Genomic DNA, 21,259 nt, shown 5'->3' with positions numbered 1-21,259 from the left:
ATGAATAAATAAAATCTTAAAAAAAAGAAAAAGAAGCTACTTTCTTTGCTCATTCACAAGAAGCAAATTCTCATCTGTTAAAGTTGCATCATGAGAGGCACCTGGGTGGCTTAGTTGGTTAAGCATCTGTCTTCAGATCACGTCATAATCTCAGGTCCTGGGATCTGGCCCCAAGTGAGCTTCCTGCTCAACGGGGAATCTGCTTCTTCTTCTGCCGCTCCCTTGTCGTGTTCTCTCTCTCTCTCTTTCTCTCTCAAATGAATGAATAAGTCTTAAAAAAAAAATTTATCATGAGATTGTAGCAATTCAGCCACATCTTCAGGCTCACTCCACTTCTAGTTCTTTTGCTATTTCTACCACATCCGCTATTACTTTCCCCACTGATCTTGAACTGCTCAAAGGCATCCATGAGGGTTGGAATCAACTTCTTCCAAAATCTTGTTAATACTGACATTTTGACCTATTCCCATGAATTGTGAATGTTCTTAATGCCATCAAGAATGGTGCATTCTTTCCATAAGGTTTCAACTTACTCTGCCCAGATACATCAGAAGAATCATTATCTATGGCAGCTTTGGCCTTACAAAATGTATTTCTTAAATAGTAGGACTTGGAAGTCAAAATGACTCCTTGATCCGTGGGCTGCAGAATGGATTTTGTATTAGCAGGCATAAAAACATTAATCTTGGGATGCCTGGGTGGCTCAGCGGTTGGGTGTCTTTGGCTCAGGGCGTGATTCTGGTTCTGGGATCGAGTCCCTCTGTCTGTGTGTCTGCCTCTCTCTGTGTGTCTCTCATGAATAAATAAAATCTTTAAAACAAAAACAAAAACATTAATTTTGTTGTACATTTTCATCAGAGCTCTTGGGTAACCAGCTGTACTGTCAATGAATAATAATATTTTGAAAGGAATCTTTCTTTTCTGAGTAGTAGATTTCAACAGTGGACTTAAAATACTCAGTAAACCATGCTATCATCCAGGCTTTGTTTTCCCATTTACAGAGTACAGGCAGAGTAAATATAACATAATTCTTAAGGGCCCAAGGATTTTCAGAATGGTCAGTGAGCACTGGCTTCAACTTAAAAGCCCCAGCTGCATTAGCTCCTAACAAGAGAGTCAATTTGTCCTTTGAAACTTTGAAGCCAGGCACTGACTTCTTTTCTCTAGCTATAAAAAGTTCACGATGGCATCTTCCTCCAACATAAGACTGCTTCAATTACATTGAAAAGCTGTTTAATGTCGCCACCTTCATTAGGTATCTTAGCTAGATCCTCTGGATATTTGCTGCAGCTTCTGCAACCACACTTGATACTTCCCTTTCCACTTTAATGTTATGGAAATAGATTCTTAAACTTCCTGAACCCACATCTGCTGGCTTCAAACTTTTCTTCAACTTCCTCACCTTTCCCAGCCTTCACAGAATTGAAAAGAGTTAGGGCCTTCCTCTGGATTAGGCTTTGGCTTAAGGGGATGTTGTGTGGCTGCTTTGATCACCTGTTCAGGCCACTAAAACCTTCTCCATATCAGCAATAAGGCTGTTTTGCTTTCTTTTCATTTGTGTGTTCACTGAAGCAGCACTTTTAATTTCCCTCAAGAACTTTTCTTTGCATTCACAATTTGGTTAACTGCTGCAAGAGATCTAGCTTTCAGCCTATCTTGCCTTCCAACATGGCTTCCTCACTAAGCTTAATCATTTCTAGCTTTTGATTTAAAAATGAGAGATGTGCAACTCTTCCATTCACTTGAACACTTAAAGGCTACCAGAGGGTTATTAAGTGGCCTAATTTCAATATTGCTGTGTCTCAGAGAATAGAGAAGTCTGAGGGGAGAATGAGAGATGGGGGAACAGTCTGTTGGTAAAGCAGTCAGAACTGACACAACATTTATCAGTTAAGCTCACTGTCTTATATGGGCATGGTTCACGATGTCCCAAAACAATTACAATAGTAATATCAAAGGCGACTGATCATTCATCAACATAACAAAAATAATAATGAAAAAGTGTGAACTACTGCAAAAATTACCAAAATGTGACACACAGACACAAAATGAGCAAACACTATTGGAAAAAATGGCACCAATAGACTTGCTCAACATAGGGTCACCACAAACCTTAAATCTGTAAAAAACACGGTATCAATAAAGCACAAAATGAGGTATGTGTGTATAAGTTTTTGAGAACTCTTATTATAGTTTTCCTAAACAACCTAAAATCTGTAAAACGATTTGTTAAAGGTACCCTACCTGAAATATCTGTAAGTATTAAATAAAATCTCCATAAAGCATTAGGTTGAAAGGAAATCAAGTAACAATAAACACACTGGAACATGAAAAACTAAAAAATTTCCTTTACCACCATAATTCTTTATTAAGGAATATATTCAATGTTTACTAAGGGAAAATTATTCATAAGTTTGAGTATATGTATCATCCTGTGGTAAATTAAGCTACCTTAAGGAAATTAAAGGTTATTCTATTAAGACAAACTTATTGGGCTTTGATTACAAAAAAAAGACTGTTGTCATGGTGGATATTTTATCCACCAAAAGCCAGTCTGATTTTCCTTCACTACATCCCCTGCCCTTAAATGTTGATCTTTTGATATTTTATAACTTTATAGATCAACTAAAGCCATGATTCTTCCCACTACCCTCTAGATCTCTCCCACTCTATGCTGTTGAGCATCTACACCTCCCTCACACCAACAGAAGACTAAAGGTGCAATCTCTGGAAAGGGTGAAACAGAGTATGCTTGGGTTTGAGTTCCATAGTGAAAACAGGGGGCAGTTAAGTGACACACTCCTTCTACTCTCAAAATATTGGCAGCCGGGTCTTTAACCTTTAGGCAGAAGAATCTGGCAGTGAAAAAGGAAAATTCCTAAATATACTAATATCTAGGGTTCCTCCAACAAATGCCCCACCAGATCACTTTATAGTGAAGCTCCAAGTCATAAACCCTATTCTCACGCTTAGAGCTTTCAATTAGCTTTTTCGTTCTCCATTCTTAAGAAAAGATAACCAAGGAATACTAGATACTTGAGGAAATGAGAGACCAAAAATCAGAAAAGAGCACTTTAGAGGGAAAAGACTATGCAAATAAAACAAAAACACTACCCAATATTTACTAAAAGGGGGATAAAGGGATCCCTGGGTGGCGCAGCGGTTTGGCGCCTGCCTTTGGCCCAGGGCGCGATCCTGGAGACCCGGGATCGAATCCCACATCAGGCTCCCGGTGCATGGAGCCTGCTTCTCCCTCTGCCTGTGTCTCTGCGCGCCTCTCTCTCTGTGACTATCATAAATAAATAAAAATTAAAAAAAAAAGGGGGGGGGGGATAAAATAGGGTATCCATGAAATAACAAGTTACTAAGAAATGAAAACTCAATAGAAAGGCTGGAATATAAAGATGAAGAAAACTCAGTGAAACAAAATATAAGAGATAAAATAAGAAGAGAAATTTAAAAATTAGAGGACTCATCCAGAAGGTCTAGCATCCAGAAGAGATCCAGAAAGAGAATAAGAACATAGAGAAGGGAAAGCCTCAAGAAAATAATTCAGAACTGAAGAGCACACATTTCCATATTGAAAGAGCCCACTGAGTACCCACTACCACAGATGAAAACTAATTTGATACACCACTGTGAAATTTCAGAACACTGGGGACAAAGAAAAGAGCCTGCAAAAGCTTCCATATCCAAAGCATCAAGAATCATAATGGCTCCTAGCTTCTCAAAAGCAACACTGGAAGCAAGAGAATCTGGTAAAATGGAAAAAACACATCCTCTATGAACCAGCAATTTCATTCCTACATATATAACCCAGAAACTGTCCACATATGGCTCAGTCCATTAAGCAGCTGACACTTGATTTTGGCTCAGGTCATGATATCAGTGTAGTGAGATCAAGCCCCATAGGTCGGCTCCACATACACTCAGCACAGAGTCTGCTTGTCCCTTTCCCCTCCCTCTCTGCCCCCTCCCCAACCCGCCTTGCATCCCTGTACCTGCACTCTCTCTCCATCTCTTTCTCAAATAAATAAAATGTTAAAAATAAATAAATTGTCCACATAATAGCTGGGCTAAATTAGTAAAAGACAGTTCATAATAGCATTATTTCTAATAGCCCAAACTGGAATTAATCAAAATGTTTATCAAAAAAGAGATAAATTGAGGTATACAATAGAATATATCCTAAGCCTTTATGAAAAATTAAACCGGGGATCCCTGGGTGGCACAGCAGTTTAGCGCCTGCCTTTGGCCCAGGGCGTGATCCTGGAGACCCGGGATCGAGTCCCACATCGGGCTCCCGGTGCATGGAGCCTGCTTCTCCCTCTGCCTATGTCTCTGCCTCTCTCTCTCTCTCTGTGTGTGTGACTATCATAAATAAATAAAAATTAAAAAAAAATTAAACCACAGCTATCTACAATACAAATGTATCTTACAAATATGTTAAGCAAAAGAAGCCAGAAACTGAAGAATTTATACAGTATGATTCCACTGACATAAGATCAATAACAGGCAAAAAATAAACTATATCATTCAGTGATACATACACAGATGGAAAAACTATATAAAGAAAAGAAGGGGGCAGCCTGGGTGGCTCCGTGGTCTAATGCCGCCTTCATCCCAGGGCCTGATCCTGGAGACCTGGGATCGAGTCCCATATCGGGCTCCCTGCATGGAGCCTGCTTCTCAGGTAAGTGGTGAGTTGTGATTGAGAGAAAAATATGAGCAACTACTGGAGTGCCTTCAATATTCTACTTTTTGACCTGTGTGGAGATTACACAAAGAAACGTTTTATTATTTTTTTAATAATGGAATGGTGGAAGATATGTTCTACCAAGAGGGCGTAAACCCAAAGATGACGAGACCTAAGAAATGGGACGCCTCAGGGGTGCCTGGGTGGTTTAGTTGGTTAGCATCTGGCTCTTGGTTTGGGAGCATGTCATGATCTCAGGATTGCTGCAGAGTCTAGCCCTATGTCAGATTTCTTGCTCATTGCAGAATCTGCTTGGGATTCTCTCTCTCCCTCTGCCCCTCCCCATCTCAAATAAATAAGTTAATTTAAAAACAAACAAACAAACAAACAGGAATTCAAACGCAAGAAGAAAGGTAAAGAAAAGTTCCATGGTAATAGCTGTGTAACAGCCTAGATAAGAGGATCACTAATTCCTAGAAGGGTATCTCCAAGGGGAGGAAAAAAAAAAAAAGATTATCTGATATAGCTGACTTTGTAAAAAACTGATAACCAAGTGTATATGGGGAAGAATTAGCAAAAGGTATAAATAAAACTAAAGAAATGACAAAGCAAATATTAAACTCCAGAAAAAAACAAAAGAAACAATCATATGTACAGTACATTGCTCAGCTGAGAATATTTACATGCACCAACAGTTCTTAAAGTGAGGTCTAAAGATCCCTCGATTTCTCCTTTCAAAGAATCCATGTTGGCAAAAGTATTTTCATAATAATCAAAAATATCTGTCTTTTCCACTTGGGCTGACATTTGCACTGATGATACAAAAGCAATGGTGGGTAAAACTGCTAGTGCTTTAGTACAAATCAAGGCAGAGCATCAACTGTATTTATTAGTAGTTGTATTCTTCACCATCTCATACTGCAAGTTTGGGGGAAAAATGTCATTTTGAGTTAAGAATGTCCTTGATGAAACAATAAAAATTACTGATTTCATTAAATCTCAATCTTTGAGTATACATACTTACATTTTAAAAAATATTCTACATGATTAATGGGAAGTATGCAAATATTCTACATAATGAATTGTGATAGTTGGAGGAAAAGCTCTTGTGTTTGAGTTGCAAACTAGTTTTTTTTTTTTTTTTTTTACAGGAATGACAGGAAACTGTTATTGGGATATTTGATAGATGTTTTCTCAAAACGAATAAAGGGAGCCTATCGTTTTCAAGGAATATAATCAGTAGTATTTGTTGTCAATGATAAAATTTGAGCTTTCAAGTGAAAATGAGAATTGTTTTTGTTTTTTTTTTAAAGATTTTATTTATTTATTCATAGAGACAGAGAGAGAGAGGCAGAGACACAGGCAGAGGGAGAAGCAGGCATCATACAGAGAGCCCGACGTGGGACTCGATCCAGGTTCTCCAGGATCACGCCCCGGGCTGCAGGTGGCGCTAAACTGCTGCGCCACGGGGGGGCTGCCCTGAAAATGAGAATTGTATCCATTACCATGAACTTGACATTTTCCCAATACGGATGACTGGTGATGATATTAGTAAATGTGATTTGGAAGATCTGCTTATTACCAGAGCCAGTATTTTTCAAATGACCAATTTATGATGTTTAAAAACAACTGTTGGATAAAAATTCCACTTATAGTTCAAGATAGACCAATGAGATTTTACTGTAATGAAGTAGGAAAAGTTCACTGACGTGGTTTCCAATAAGCTTTAAGTAACCATCACTTGTTGGGTTTTAGTGAAATAGCAAAGAATATTCACAATTACCTGGAAAGGCTATTAACATACTCCTATTTCTTCCAACAATTTATCTGACTGAGACCAGGTTTTCTTCATAGATTTCAACTAAAAAAATATACCATAATTGATTAAATACAAAAGCAAGTAGATATGATAATCCAGCTACCTTCTAAGTAAGCTGCATATTAGATTTTTCAAAAAAATGTCAATCAATGCTCATTCTCACTAAATCTTTTGAAAATATTAAAAATTTTATCTGACCATGTGATAAGTTTATTATTTTAATAAATGAATATTTTTAAAAATTTCTTACTTTTAATTTCTAACAAAGTACAAATATTGAATGAGGGATCCCTGGGTGGCGCAGCGGTTTGGCGCCTGCCTTTGGCCCAGGGCGCGATCCTGGAGACCCGGGATCGAATCCCACGTCGGGCTCCCGGTGCATGGAGCCTGCTTCTCCCTCTGCCTGTGTCTCTGCCTCTCTCTCTCTCTCTCTCTCTGTGTGACTATCATAAATAAATAAAAATTAAAAAATATATATATTAAAAAAAATATATTGAATGATAAAGCCTACATAAACAAAACCTGTTTGAGGTTATAAGAGGATAAAGGATTTTTTCCCCTAGACATAATTTATTTTTGCATAGGCATAAATTAGAATTGAGAAGTAAAAAAATTAGGAATCAATAATGCAGGGGCACCTGGGTGGCTCAGTCAGTTAAGCATTCAATTCTTGATTTTGGCTCAAGTCATGATCCCAGGGTTGTGAGATGGAGCCCCGTCTGGAACCTGCTTAAGATTCTCTCTCCCCATCTCCTTTTGCCCCTTCCCTCCATCTCTAAAAGAAAAAAAAAAAAAATCAATATTGCAGAATTTGTAACAAGAGGGATTCTGAAACCAAAAATTTGAGAACTGCAGGCATCAGTATCATAATAAGAACTAAATAAATATGGATTTAACCAAAATTGCTAAATATTATTTTGGGAAGGTGGAAGAAAAGTAGAGCTCATCAAGGTGGCTAATAAAAGTAAGACAGAAACATCCCCTGAGCTACTTGCCAACGATAAATACTTTGAAGATCATGGTTCTACTTATCTAACACCTCATTTCATTCTAACCTATAATGTCTGTCCTACTAAACGATGATCTCCTTAAAGCTGGAGATGTGTTCTTCTTCACTTCTGTACCCTTGCAGGCCTCATTACAGTCTGTACCATACAGCAAGTATTTACTAATTAAACTCAATGAATGAAAAAATGAATGAAATAATCCAATTCACAAAATTAGGTCATATTAGAGCAAATAACGGTTTCTTCCATTTATAAAACTTTTTAAAAAGATTTTATTTATTTGAGAGAGAGAAGAGAGCGTGTGCTCACCATGGGTGTGAGAGAGCATAAGCTGGAGGAGGGGCAGAGGGAGAGGGAGAAGCAGACACCCCGCTGAGCAGGGAGCCAGATGTGGGGCTCCATCCCAGGACCCCAGGATCATGACCTGAGCCAAAGGCAGACACTTAACTAAGCCACTCAGGCACCCTCATTTTTAAAACTTAAATAGCAATATTGGAAAGTCATGTTCCAAACTTGAATGAGATCGTCATTCAGGGCATATTTAAATTAGTGATTCTGTGACTCTGAGACCACTATTATGTAAATACACAAGAACACACACACACACACACACACACACACACACGTTTTCCTGCTTGTTGTAACTTACAGCAAATACTGTTGAATTTCAAGAACAAAGATTTTTTTTTTCTCTCCCCTATTCCTCACTGCCCCCTCTCATTTCAATCTTTGTTGACTTCTTCGACCCTTTAGTCCTTTTGGATTACACGTCAGTTTTGTGTACCATCATCACCCATCTTTAGGTTAGCATGACCAATGAGCAGTTCCCAGAACCTATAGAGAAACTAGAGAAAAATAATCTTACCAATAGTATGATTCCCATAAAGGAGCTGCTCCAAAATTGCTGTCTTCCCCACAGATAACAAGCCACAGACCACAACTTTGCAGCCCTTTCCCATCTTCTGTCAGGATAGATCACTGTAAAGAGAACAAAAGATCTGTGAAACTGTATACTGTTCGAATCAACTTCTTTCTTTCTATAAACCATACACACACAGGAGAAAATTTCAAAAATAAAAAAGGATATATACAATAAGACATATCCTTCCAAATCCCATTCCTAGTCTCCTATTTGCTCCTTAAAGCAATAGTATTAACAGTTTCTTATGCATTTTTGCAGAGGTAATCTAGGTAAATGTAAGAACACATGTAGATATAAATACATGTTTTTCTTTCAAAACAAAAGAAGCATTTTATACAAAGAATATTTCAACCCTAATTAAGTCTACAAGAATCTGAATCAAATACTAGGTGAAACCAATCCTTGAAAGACACTGCCTGCTATTTACCTGGAAAAAAATCAAACACTTAAGCAAAAAATTTAAAGAGGCACAAAGATAAAAATTCAGAGAATGTACATGATTTTTTAGAGGAACATTAATGCTATTATTGCCATGAGGCTTTTCTCAGGAGAGTGAAAAACTGGATTTCAGTCTCCACATGGGCTCTCTGTCATACTTCTTTTTGAGTCATTCTTCTTCTTCTTCTTAAGATTTTATTTGATAGAGAGCACAAGCAAGGGGGGGTGGGCAGGAGAGGGAGAGGGAGAGGGAGAAGCAGACTCCCTGCTGAGGGGCTGGATTCCTGAGGCTGGGATCAGGAAGTGAGCGGAGTCATACTCCTTAATGCTAGAAAAATTGCTTATCCTAACACATCCAAGGAAGAGCACAATAGGGTAACATTCTCTCTAATTTTCCCTGAAGCTTTTATTTTCCAGAAGTCAAGGTACCAAAAGCCAGAGCAGAAAGGGAAAAAAGCTCACTGAATACAAAAGAATAACCTGATAAGAGACTTTAAATTTCTATACTGTCTTTTGCCATCTCCATCACCTTATTTCCCTCAATTTTCTTCTTAGAAGTGTAGAATATGCAATAACTCTGACTAAAAGGGATGTTACAACTCCTTGAAGTCAGAAAATACTACACCAAGAAAGTTCAGAGGCACTTGGGTGGCTTAGTTAAGTGTCTGCCAGGTGATGATACTTCCCTCCTGGGAAGGAGCCCTACATTGGGGACCCCACTCAGTGGGGAGTCTGCTTCTTCCTCTTCCTCTCCCTCTGCCCCTAACCCTGCTCATGCTCTCTCTCAAATAAATAAATAAATAAATAAATAAATAAATAAATAAATAAATAAATAAATAAATAAAATATTTTTAAAAATTCAGATAAGCATTCAAAGGGCTGCCACATACCTTTCTGTGTATGCATGTGTTTTTACATCTGTACTGGATGTTTTAACCAACACTAAAAATATTAAGCAACAAACTTTCCATAACTCTATTTCCTCAAAGTCTATAATATTTATTTATTTTACAGAGAGAGACAGAGACAGAGCACGCAAGTACACAAGCCAAGGTGGGAGGGGCAGAGAATCTATTTTTAAGTTTGCTTTTTCTTTTTCTTTTTTTTTTTAAGATTTATTTATTTTAGAGAAAGAGCATTGGGAGGGAGAGGGAGAGAGAATCTCAAGCAGACTCTGTGCTGAGTGCAGCCCAACACAGGGCCCCATGCAGGGCTTGATCAGCATGACCCTGAGATCAGACCCAAGGTGAAACCAAGAGACACTTAACTAAGCCACTCACGCACCTCAAGTCTATAATATTTTATGACCCCAAATCAGCCCAAACACTAATCTGCTAACAGAAAAAATTTTACTGCTACCATTATTGTAGCAAAGTAATAACACAGTGCTGATTTCCAGAGCAATACGCTATGTTTTACCAGTAAAGAAATAATCATCATTTATGTAACGCAGCCATTATTTCGTGGTGGTATACCTAAGATCCTTCCAAATCTTCCCTACAGTATTTATCACTTATTTCTAGGAGAACTACTTCTCTTAAGGGACACACACACACATATATTTAAGTAATCTCTATGCCTAATGTGGGACTCAAACTCATGACCTGAGATTAGGGGTCACATGCTCTACCACCTGATCCAGCCAGGAGCGTCTCCTTTTTAAAATATATTTTCAACACAACTGCAATAGAAAAATTCTCAGCCTGTATTTGTAAGGGGAGAGCTTTGTGTCACACTGATCGTCTATGGTGTGATATCTCCTATGTCAGCAACTTTGGACTATTTTGTTTTTTTTAAGATTTTACTTATTTATGAGAAACACAGAGAGAGAAGCAGAGACATAGGCAGAGGGAGAAGCAGGCTCCTTGTGGGGAGCCCAATGCAGGACTCAATCCCAGAACCCCAGGATCCCACCCTGAGCTGAACGCAGACACTCAACCATTGAGCCACGCAGGCATCCCACTATGGACTATTTTAAAAGGTTTTCTACATCTGAATTTATGATTAATCTAGTGTCATCTCATTTATCATAGGATTCTACTCTTTTTGCATATTGTGGTCTCCTGTAACTTTATGATATCATTGAATCTTTCTTTCAAAGGGTTTTTTTAATGATAGTTAAAATTTAAAGGAAGTAGCCACTTAACCACATGCCACCAACGAAGAGGATGAAAAAGAAATCTGTCAGAGGATAAGAAAAATGTTGGCAGCACAGAACAATTCTATTGTCAGAAAAGGTTGCTACTGGAATCTAAATTCTAATTTTTCTATTGATTTTTCCCTTCCTCTAAAAATGTATTAGTCCCAGTGGAATTTCTTTTTTTTTTTTTTAATTCATGATAGACATAGAGAGAGAGAGGCAGAGACACAGGCAGAGGGAGAAGCAGGCTCCATGCCGGGAGCCCGACGCGGGACTCGATCCCGGGACTCCAGGATCACGCCCCGGGGCCAAAGGCAGGCGCCAAACCACTGAGCCACCCACGGATCCCTTGGAATTTCTCAATACCAATACTTACCTTCTCTCCTCTTCCTGTTCAATCAAAAAATGTCCCTTTACCATACATTACACATTATATCAATCTTCAAATAAACACAAGTGCTTTAAAAGGGCAGGTACAAGTTGTAGTTAAAAGAAAAAACACCCCAATTATTAATAACAATAGACACTCCCCCCCAATAAAAGGGAGGCAAATATGATTTCTGGGGACTGCAGCAAACTGGGAAAATGCTGAAACCAATAGAATCCTGAGAAATCCAGAAATCAAATATTCCAGTCTTGGAAGTGGTCTCAATATATTTGCTTTAAAAGTGGCATTCTACAATTGCACTTTGATCACTCACTAATATTAGGATTAGCAGATGAAGTGTCTTAAAAGTATACATTACTTTGGGATACCTGGGTGGCTCCTGTATTTGAGTGTCTGCCTTTGGCTCAGATCGTGATTCTGGAGTCCTGGGATCAAGTCTGGCATCAGGCTCCCCCGAGGGAGCCTGCTTCTCCCTCTGCCTATGTCTCTGCCTCTGTATCTCTCTCATAAATAAATAAGCAAAACCTTTAAAAAATATATACATTACTTTGAATGTATGTGTGTATATAAATAAACTGGGAGAGTTGTTTCAGTATCCAGAGAATCTCCATCAAGGCAAATAGTAAAAATAACTGAATAGAAGTTACTCAAACACTAGGTAAGGATTTGAAGGTATTTTACAAGAAGCAAGATGAAACAGAATAATCCGTGTTAAATATTTTATACCATCAAAAACAAAAGGAAGATAAAAGGATAAATGTAGTTAATCCAAGCATAATCCAAGCATAACTGAAACATTCTAGGTTTTTAGCTGTCTTCAATAATACTACCTAAAGCTGAAGATTAGCAACCTGCTAATTAAAGTATGAATTTAAAAAAAAATTCATATCTAATGTTTTTTTGTAGGCTCTACACCCAGCATGCAGCCCAATCTGGGGCTTGAACTCATAACCTGGAGATCAAGATCTGGGCTGAAGGGTTAGATACTTAAGTGACTGAGCCACCCAGGGACCCCAGATACTATCGAATGTAAAGTACTAGTTACAACTACTTGGTACAGTCCCCACCCTAAGTAACTGCTGGACAATAAAATTCAATCTGTGACCTATTAATCCTCATCTGATATAAATGACTTGAGAATATACTTAACAGGCAAAAATCCAATGCAGTCTTAACTGCATATTGCTTTGCTTTCCAGGCTAATCAATAATGTTTCTAGAGAATAAAAAGGTGACTTGATCCATTTCTGTGGAAAACACTGAGCTTGGTAAATAAATAATCCCTTTAAAGAGTTATCAGAAACAGCTGCCCAAAGCTGTCAGTACTTCTGTTTTTCTAAGGAAATTATTCTACTTTTATAAGTAAAACACAACTTTAATGCTACCAAAACAATATTAATACCGAAACACTTAACGCCATAGAGAGATGTCATAGATCATATTATGAAGCCTCACATGAAGAAAATTTCTACACTGTGTATTTATTATTTATGCAAACATCAGGTACTGGGTATAACACTTTTACTTATCCATTTATAAAAAATTTATATAAACATTTTAAAAGTTTTGCAAACAGTATTGCACATAATATAATGAGCAGATTCCAGCTTACCATTATTTTCTAATTTTTAATTTTTTTACTTTTTAATAAATCTTATCTTATTTTTACCATTCTTTTATTCATTAAGTATTTACTAACGTCTTACCATAATGCCAGGCATAAGGGACAAACTAGGGAGCAAAACCAGAAATGATACCTGCCCTCAGAAATCTCAGAATCAATTGGAAATACCAATCCAAATCTTGCAAAACTCCTGAGAAACTGCAAATTGCAAATGAAGACACAAAACTGCAAAAACTAATTAGGAAATTAGCAGCGATTATTCACAGTGCCAGAACTCCTTTCCAAGTGATTCATCCAACTTTTTAATTTTTTTTTTTAAAGTAATCTCTATGTCCAACATGGGGCTCAAACTCATGACCCTGAGATCAGGAGTTGCATGCTTTACGACTGAGCCCACCAGGCACCCCTTTTTAATTTCTTTTAATTAATACTTTTTTTTATAGCCAATCATCTTTGACTCCTTTTTCTCACACCCCCACATCTGATCCATCAGTAAATCCTCCACCTTTGAAACATATCCACTTACCATCTCCACCACTAATGAAGTAGTCACAGGCACTATCTTCTCTCACCTGGTCTCTCAAAGATGTCTTCATGATAATCCTCAAAACCTGGGAGTATTTTATTTCACACAGTAAAGGAATTTAGCAGCTGTGATTAAATTAGGACCCTTGAGATGGGGAGACTATCCTGGATTATCTGGGTAAACCCAACGTAATTACACGTGTTTTTATAAGAGGAAAAGAAGTGTGTCAGAAAGAGAAACAGATGTGGAGATGCTATACTGCTGGCTCTGAAAATGAAGGAGGGGTAAGGGGCCAAAGAAGTGGCCTCTAAAAGCTGGAAAAAGCAGGGGCGACTTGGTGGCTCAGTTGGTTGAGCAACTGACTTGGTTTTGGCTCAGGTCATGGTCTCAGAGTGGTGGGACTGGCCCCTCAGCATGGAGTCCACCTGTCCCTCTCCTTTGCTCCTCCCCCTGCTCTTGTGCCTCTCTCCCGCCCTCCCTCAAATAAATAATTATATCTTTAAGCAAGGGGAATGGCAGGCAGGAGAGGAAGAAGCAGGCTCCCCACGGTGGAGTAGGGAGCCCAATGCCAGACTTGATCCAAGGACCCTGTGACCTGAGCTGAAGGTAAATGCTTAACCAACCAGGCCACTCAAGCACCCCAAATAAATAAAATCTTAAAAAAAAAAAAAAGTTGGAAAAAGCAAGCAAATGGATTCTCTTCTAGTTTCACTAAAAGGAACACAACAGCCTGATTTTAGCCTACAGATTTCTGACCTGTGTAAGACAACAAATTTGGTTATTTTCTGCCGTGATTAGCAAAAAACTAATACAACCTCCTACTCTCTCTGCTTCAACTTTTCCCCTTCTTTTGGCATCAAAACTGCAATCCAAATAATCCTTTAGAAACTAAGTCACCCTTCTGCTTAAAACCTTTCAAAAGTTTTTGATCTCAGGCAGTGTGAAACCCCAAAGTCCTCCCTAAAAACCTGATGTCATCTGTTAGTTTCCCTTAAGAGTTGATTCCTATCACACTGCCTCCTTGTAAGTTCTGTACGAATCCAGGCATACTCCAGCTTGACTGAAATCAGTCCCCAAATCTCCAAGGCTCACATCCTTGGGGTTTTTCTCTCAAATATTCTTTCTCAAGAAGACTAACCCTGGAATATTCCATCCAAAATTTTGATCCTTCCCCCACCTTAACCCTCGCTGTCTCTTCCTTTCCCTAATGTTCGTCTTTGGTACTTTTTACCTAATATATATCCTTACTTATGTTTATTGCCCATTTCCAAGAAAGCTAGAATTTCTGCATTCACTATTGCTGCATCCCCAGGGGTTGGGACACTACCTGGCAGGGAGGAGGCATTTCATAAATATTTGCTGAATGAATCAACGATCCATGTGAGGACTCCTGGAATGGTAAAGCTACGATTTATGAAGAAGGGGGTGGGGGTGGGGGAGAACACCTGGGTGGCTCAGTGGTTGAGCGGCTGCCTTTGGCTCAGGGCGTGATCCCGCAGTTCCTGGATCTAGTCCTGCATAGGGCTCCCCACCGGGGTTTGTGTCTCTGCTTCTCTCTTGTCTCTCAGGAATAACTAAATAAAATCTTTAAATAAATGAATAAGTAAATAAATAAGACATCAAGGGAAAAATAACCCAAACCGGTAATAAGTTAGAAGCTAGAACTACATGACTGCATCAAAAATGAAAATATCCTGGAGACGCAAAAAAAAAAAAAAAAAAAAACAAAAACAAAACAACAAAAAAAAAACAAAAAACAAAAAACCGGTAAACTATTTTTCAATAAAGAGCGCCACACACAACGCCAGCATTTTCTTGGCTTTTCTTCTCGAAATACTCGTACCTGCCAACCAAGTCTTGGCACAAAAATATTTTGCCTTTCTAAAAAAAAAAAAAAAAAAATTGGTTCTGACGTAGCAAATCTAGAAGTCGGTACGCAGCAAAGGCACGGAAACGAAAAGGCGCCGAGCCGCCCGCGCTCGCGGCCCTGGCGCCCCGGTTCCCCACCCTCCGACCCTCCTCTGGGGCAAAATCCCCCGGAACCCGGGCCTGCGGGGGTGAAGTCCGGGGCGGGCGCTCGCCCCACCGCGAAGCCCTGGCAGCGCGAACGTCCTGTCTGGCGGCCGGGGCAGCGCCACGAGGGTCTGTCAGAGCGCGTCGGGGTCCCGGCTACCGGGCGAAGGGGGACGGGGAGCGCCGCCCCGGGGAAGCCGCTGCGGCTCCTCAGGTAAGGAGCCTGCGGTGCACGAAGCGGCGCCCGGTCCCTCAAGACACACACCTGTACACCCGCTCCGCAGGCTCCAAAGACAGCGGCGCTGTGGCAGAGCGATTCCACCCCGGCTTCGGCCCCCTGAGCCCCGCCCCCGACCGGCCTCCTCCCGGCTGCAGGACGGCCTTGGACGCTCGCCCGCCGCCGCCTCCCGAGGACTGCCGCCCTCTCGGCCGCCCCAGCCTCTCAAACTCAAATCCTGAGGATCGGGGGGCGGGATAAGAGGGGAGGCTGCGCCCAATCCCGGCCGAGCTCCGCCCACCGCGGGCTGCACCGAACTACATGTCCCATGAGGCTGTGGGAGCCGCAGCCTTCCACCGGAAAGAGGCTCGCCGCTGTGGGGGAGGAGCCCAAAAAGGATTGTGGGAGAAGGGCTCTTTCCTTTCCGTCTGGCGGCAGCCATCAGGTAGGCTGTGTGTTGGTAGAATTCGCTGCTCCATCCGCCGCTCATCGGTCTTTGCCTCAGCCATCCAGACTCGGGGACCCTGTGTCCTCGGAGCTCCTCCTGCCACCTGTGCGGCGCGAGTTCGGTCAGGATGCGGGGCTGCGCGGGCGTGCGGAGGCGGCCCCCGGGCGGGCTGGGGCGGTGATGTGATGGCGGCGCGAATTCGAGCGGGGCCGGGAGCGTGAAGGAAAGGAAGCCTGAGGCTGAGGGACGGAAGGCCGGGCCAAGAGGGTCCTAAAGCGAGCGAGGCCTGTGGGTTGAGTGGAGTAAGGGCTTTTTCCTCGAGAGTCCTCCTTCAGGGGCAGCGGCTACAGTACCTTCCCTAGGGCATCAGCGAGGTCTCTTTGCAGGCCAGGGCCTTGGGGACGCCGCCCGCTGCATTCAGCAGCCTCCCCGCCCCCATGCCCATCTAGCGCCATCCGTTCGTCCGACAGAAATGTACCGAGTCCCTGCGCTGGGGTCGCAGAGGTGACAGCCGTGCTCCTAGGGCGCAGCTATCCCCTGCAGTTCGCGAAGAGCCATTTTCAGTCTCCGGTTTCCTTATGGCGGGTGGGGAACTAAGATGGACGGACGCGGTCGTCTCATTTTAAATGCATGGTGTTTTTTGTCTCCAGGGTAGGCCGAGATGGGTGCGTACAAGTACATCCAGGAGCTATGGAGGAAGAAGCAGTCCGACGTCATGCGCTTTCTTCTCCGGGTGCGCTGCTGGCAGTATCGCCAGCTCTCTGCGCTCCACAGGGCCCCCCGCCCAACCCGGCCCGATAAAGCGCGCAGACTGGGCTACAAGGCCAAGCAAGGTGAGTGGTCTCTGCATGGATCAGATGATGTTCCTCGGGGAATGTTAGGAAGCTGGTAATTAGGTGTACTGTGGCCCCAATGTCTTCTTTCACTTAAGGTGTTGGTAGAAACTGTCTTCAGCTAGCAACGCACAGAAATTCTTGACCGATAAACACTGAACACAATTGTCTATAAAGTACCAAAGACGTTCTGCGTTACAAGTCTGTAGGAATCGGACTAAAGCAAAATAAATTGTAGAGTGGGAATGAGAAATTATTCTCCGTGTGTACTTCGAGAAACACTGGAATGGGTTTATTTTTAGAGTAAGTCTTAAATGGATATTTGTTTTACCTTCAGATATTTATTATTTGGCTTATATAAGACCACTGTCGATTTGTTTGTATAGGTTATGTCATATATCGGATTCGTGTGCGTCGTGGTGGCCGCAAACGCCCAGTTCCTAAGGGTGCTACCTATGGCAAGCCTGTCCATCATGGTGTTAACCAGCTAAAGTTTGCCCGAAGCCTTCAGTCTGTTGCAGAGGTAAGTGATTTTTCAGTAGCAGTTGTATCAGTCACCTGGAGGTAGTGGAGAAGGATTTGAGCAACTTTTCTTTTTTTTTGAGCACCTTTTCTAATTATTAACTTGTACGTAGGTGAACCCTGTTGTGTTTGTGATTTTTACTGAGCTGTCTTAGTAAAGCATTGCTGTCGGTCTTAGTCTTTGTTACTAATCTGTCTCTGTATAATGGAAAGTTTTATGATTAATGTGGACCTTGGAACCTAAGCTTTTGAAGGGCAGTAAACTTGGTCTTGAGAGCACATCTCCCCTGGATGCACAGAAGCTGTGCATATGGCTGATTTTCTATATTTGGTTGTAAGTTGTTTTTCTGCATTAAATGAAGCTGTGCTCTGTCTGCCCCAGAGGTTGACAAGCAAGGGTTTGTTACCTTCTGTAAGCTAAAAATGTTTTGTTTTTAAAAGAAAAGGCAAAGATGACTTAAACTAGAGACTTGTGGCTTGCAAAGCCTAAAATAATGTGCTAAATATTAGGGTTCTGTATGAAAGGTTTGTTGATCCCTCAACTGTGTTAGGGAAAGACTAAGTTCCTCAATTTTAATAGAAATTAGCATTCGTGCCTTAGTCGGGGGGGGGGGGGGTGGTGATAGTAGCAATGGTTTAAAGTTATAGAATGTTTTGTGTGTTACTTCAGTAAGTCTTAACTGTATTTGGGGTCCTAACCCCTGGGTAAATCTTTAGTAAATATTCAAGCAGTTAGTGAACAGCCTTGTCTCTTGCCTAGTGTGGTAAATTAAAGGGAATTCCTACTTCCTAACTTCCTACTGTGGGAAATGGGAGGCTGACCTTGGGCCTTTTTTCCTGTTCTAGGAGCGAGCTGGACGCCACTGCGGAGCTCTGAGAGTCTTGAATTCTTATTGGGTTGGCGAAGATTCCACATACAAATTCTTTGAGGTTATCCTCATTGATCCATTCCATAAAGCTATCAGAAGAAATCCTGACACCCAGTGGATCACCAAACCAGTCCACAAACACAGGGAGATGCGAGGGCTGACCTCTGCAGGCCGCAAGAGTCGTGGCCTTGGGAAGGGTCACAAGTTCCACCACACTATTGGTGGTTCTCGCCGTGCGGCATGGAGAAGGCGCAATACTCTCCAGCTCCACCGTTACCGCTAATATAAGTAATGTTTGTAAAATTCTTACCTAATAAACAATTTAGGACAGTCATGTCTGCTTAAAAGTGTTCTTTAATTTGTCTGTTAAAATTAGTTGTCTGCAGATTGTCCCATGAATGCATTGTCAAATTATGAAAAGTGCAATAATGTTTGAAGACTATAAGTGATGGTGTATCTTGTTTCTAATAAGATAAACGCTTTTGTCTTTGCTTTATCTTATTAGGGAGTTTATATGTCAGTGTTTAAAATGCTGTTTGGTATAATAGGTGTAAAATAAATTCTGTAAAAGTGGAATGCAGAAGCTAGCCATGTAGATTTGTTGGTGCATGTAATGAAACCTACAGCTTCATGGGGTGCTGAGATGCTCTGGTTTACTCTCAAATGGCCGTTTTTAGGGGTTTGGTAAGAACAACCTTTTTAAACTGGATTTTGCTTAGAAATGTGAAAAAATATCCTAATCTTTAATCGTGATCGTATGCAGAACAGTGTTAAATAGGAAACACATTTTTAGATTGAATCCAGTGTTCCAATTATGTAACTGCTGCTTTGGAAAGAATGCCACCATTTTTAAAAAATTGAACAAACCTGTTGTAAGAAGGTTTTCTTAAAAATGAAAATAATTCTGCACAATGGAAGCAAAATTGCATGGGTTTCCTCCACAGTACCATTGAAATCCACATAAAAAGTGGAGGCTCCTGGTTTTATCCCACAACTTAATGTAGAATACCGAATTTCATACTAAGCAGTCAGTTAATGGTATTTACTCTGGTCTATATGAAAACTGATGGAAATTGAACATTAGGCAAATAAGACTTTACCTTAAGGTTTGTAAGCTAGTAACTAATGCTAGAATTGGGAAAATGGTGACCATCAGCCTTTCAAGTGTGAAGATAAAGTTAACTTTGATCAGAATTTTAAATACTTTATCCCTGGTCTTTATCCACTAGACACCTTAGAGGAAAAAATAGGGTTGGCTTTAAAAGTACATCATTACTCATTCCAAGTACTAATTCTCTGGGTCAACCCACTTGTCCAATTCCCTTAGGCTATTGAGAAAGTCTCCTAGTTGGTGTCAATATGTCAGTTTCCATTCTGATCCTTACATGTGTTCTCCACAGTTAACTTTTCTCATCCTTATTCAGACCCCTCAAAATACTTGCCATTGCATAAACTTGCCAGCCCAGTTGTGCCCACCTTGATGTAAGGTATACCACCACATTGTTTCCATTCTGTCTTCCAGTAGATGAGGTTTCTGTTTCCCAGAGTGAATTTGAGGAAACAAAGGAGAGGAATTGCCCCAGTTCTAAGTTTGCTGGCTTAATCCATCTAATTGCTGGTTTCCTTGAAGCAGTTTTTATATTTTTTTTCAGGAGTCTTAGGCGTAGTTAAATGATTTCCAGAAAACAGGCTCAAAACCTTGAGACCTAAATTCCTTTCCACTCAAAAAGAGATCCTAAACCATATATTTTGTGTGTAGAGTTTGTTCAACTAAAGGAATAAATGTTTATTAAACTAAAATGGACCTGTTATTTCTTGTCATCTAGTACTAATAAGCAAACCAAATACCCTAACGAAAAAATTGTAATGGCAGAAACAGCTACTTTGAGAGGAAATAAAATACGGTACTTAGTCTTGAGAATTTTTTTCTTTTGGTTCTTTGGTTCTTGCATGAACTAGAAAAACCCCTTAAAAATTTTTTTTTCAAACAACGCTAATTTGGGAAGAAGAGGGGGAGGGATCAGGATAAACATACTGTTCCTTCTCCAGAAAGGACTTGCTTCTATTCTTGCTACCCTATAGTTTTCTCTCCCTACTGGAGCTATTTAAGTGTGGTCATTCCAGTGCTGGAAGCTGAAGTCTTAGCTTGTATGATCCTTAGACTTCCCACAACTGAACTCTATGTCCTGCTGCTGTCCTCATTTAATACTGCAGCTTCCTTGCTAATTTTCAGACAAGCCAAGCACTCCTAATGCCTTTGTGAGAAGACTCCAGGTATTAGATGTCCCTTAAGAGGCTTTCCCTGACAATCCAACAAGCCATTCCTGTTTGCTTTAGTATTTCTAGGTCAATGTGATTAAAACGTACCAAATCAATTACAATTTTCTTTAGAAATAGAGCAGTTGGTTTCTCACACCCCACAAGTGTAAGTTTTAACTTTTTCTCTGATAAGCACACAGACCTAAAGATGAAGCAACTTCCTCAAGGTCACAAAGTGGCTGAATTCATACTCCCAATAAAATGAAGTCGAGATTTTGACTAATAAATTGACATGGCTAAAAATTCAAAAAGTACAACTAAAGTTTAAAGTAAGTCTCCCCCTTCGGTTCCCCTTCTGGAGGCAATCAATCTGATCAGTTTTTTTTTATTTTTCCATCAGGAGATTTATTTGATACATGTACAAATAACACATACTTCCCTCTTTTACCCGAATGTTGAAATGTTGATTTTTTTTTTCATTTAGTTACATATCTCAGAGGCTATCTCAGCCTAACTGCATGGTATTCCATCATATGGAC

The 21,259-nt window shown here is 40.5% G+C and overlaps 2 protein-coding genes across 5 annotated transcripts in view; one reads left to right on the top strand and one right to left on the bottom strand.

Moving 5' to 3' along the window:
* NKIRAS1 (NFKB inhibitor interacting Ras like 1) overlaps nucleotides 1-17,068 on the bottom strand; it is a 32,571-nt gene extending 15,503 nt beyond the window's left edge. Inside the window, exons 1-4 of one of the 4 annotated variants that reach the window (XM_038570710.1) lie at nucleotides 15,838-15,993; nucleotides 13,560-13,644; nucleotides 8,388-8,500; nucleotides 6,480-6,557 (exon numbers count right to left, since the gene is read on the bottom strand). In XM_038570710.1, coding sequence (XP_038426638.1) covers nucleotides 6,480-6,498 — 19 coding nt within the window. In that variant the 5' untranslated portion in view covers nucleotides 6,499-6,557; nucleotides 8,388-8,500; nucleotides 13,560-13,644; nucleotides 15,838-15,993. Of the gene's footprint in view, nucleotides 1-6,122; nucleotides 6,176-6,479; nucleotides 6,558-8,387; nucleotides 8,501-13,559; nucleotides 13,645-15,837 lie in introns of those variants that run through there. The other 3 variants (XM_038570707.1, XM_038570709.1, XM_038570708.1) reach the window with 3 other exon arrangements.
* On the top strand, nucleotides 16,191-20,379 carry RPL15 (ribosomal protein L15). The gene is given in 4 exon segments (NM_001313778.1): nucleotides 16,191-16,234; nucleotides 16,888-17,070; nucleotides 17,457-17,593; nucleotides 18,439-20,379. Coding segments are annotated over 3 exon segments (615 nt in total). The 5' UTR covers nucleotides 16,191-16,234; nucleotides 16,888-16,898; the 3' UTR covers nucleotides 18,745-20,379.
* Nucleotides 20,380-21,259: the final 880 nt, after the last annotated feature.

The sequence above is a fragment of the Canis lupus genome, chromosome 23, assembly GCF_011100685.1.
Source record: "Canis lupus familiaris isolate Mischka breed German Shepherd chromosome 23, alternate assembly UU_Cfam_GSD_1.0, whole genome shotgun sequence".
NCBI classification, from domain to species: domain Eukaryota; kingdom Metazoa; phylum Chordata; class Mammalia; order Carnivora; family Canidae; genus Canis; species Canis lupus.
The sequence above is the reverse complement of the archived record's forward strand: the minus strand, read 5'-3'. Positions and strand labels throughout refer to the sequence as shown.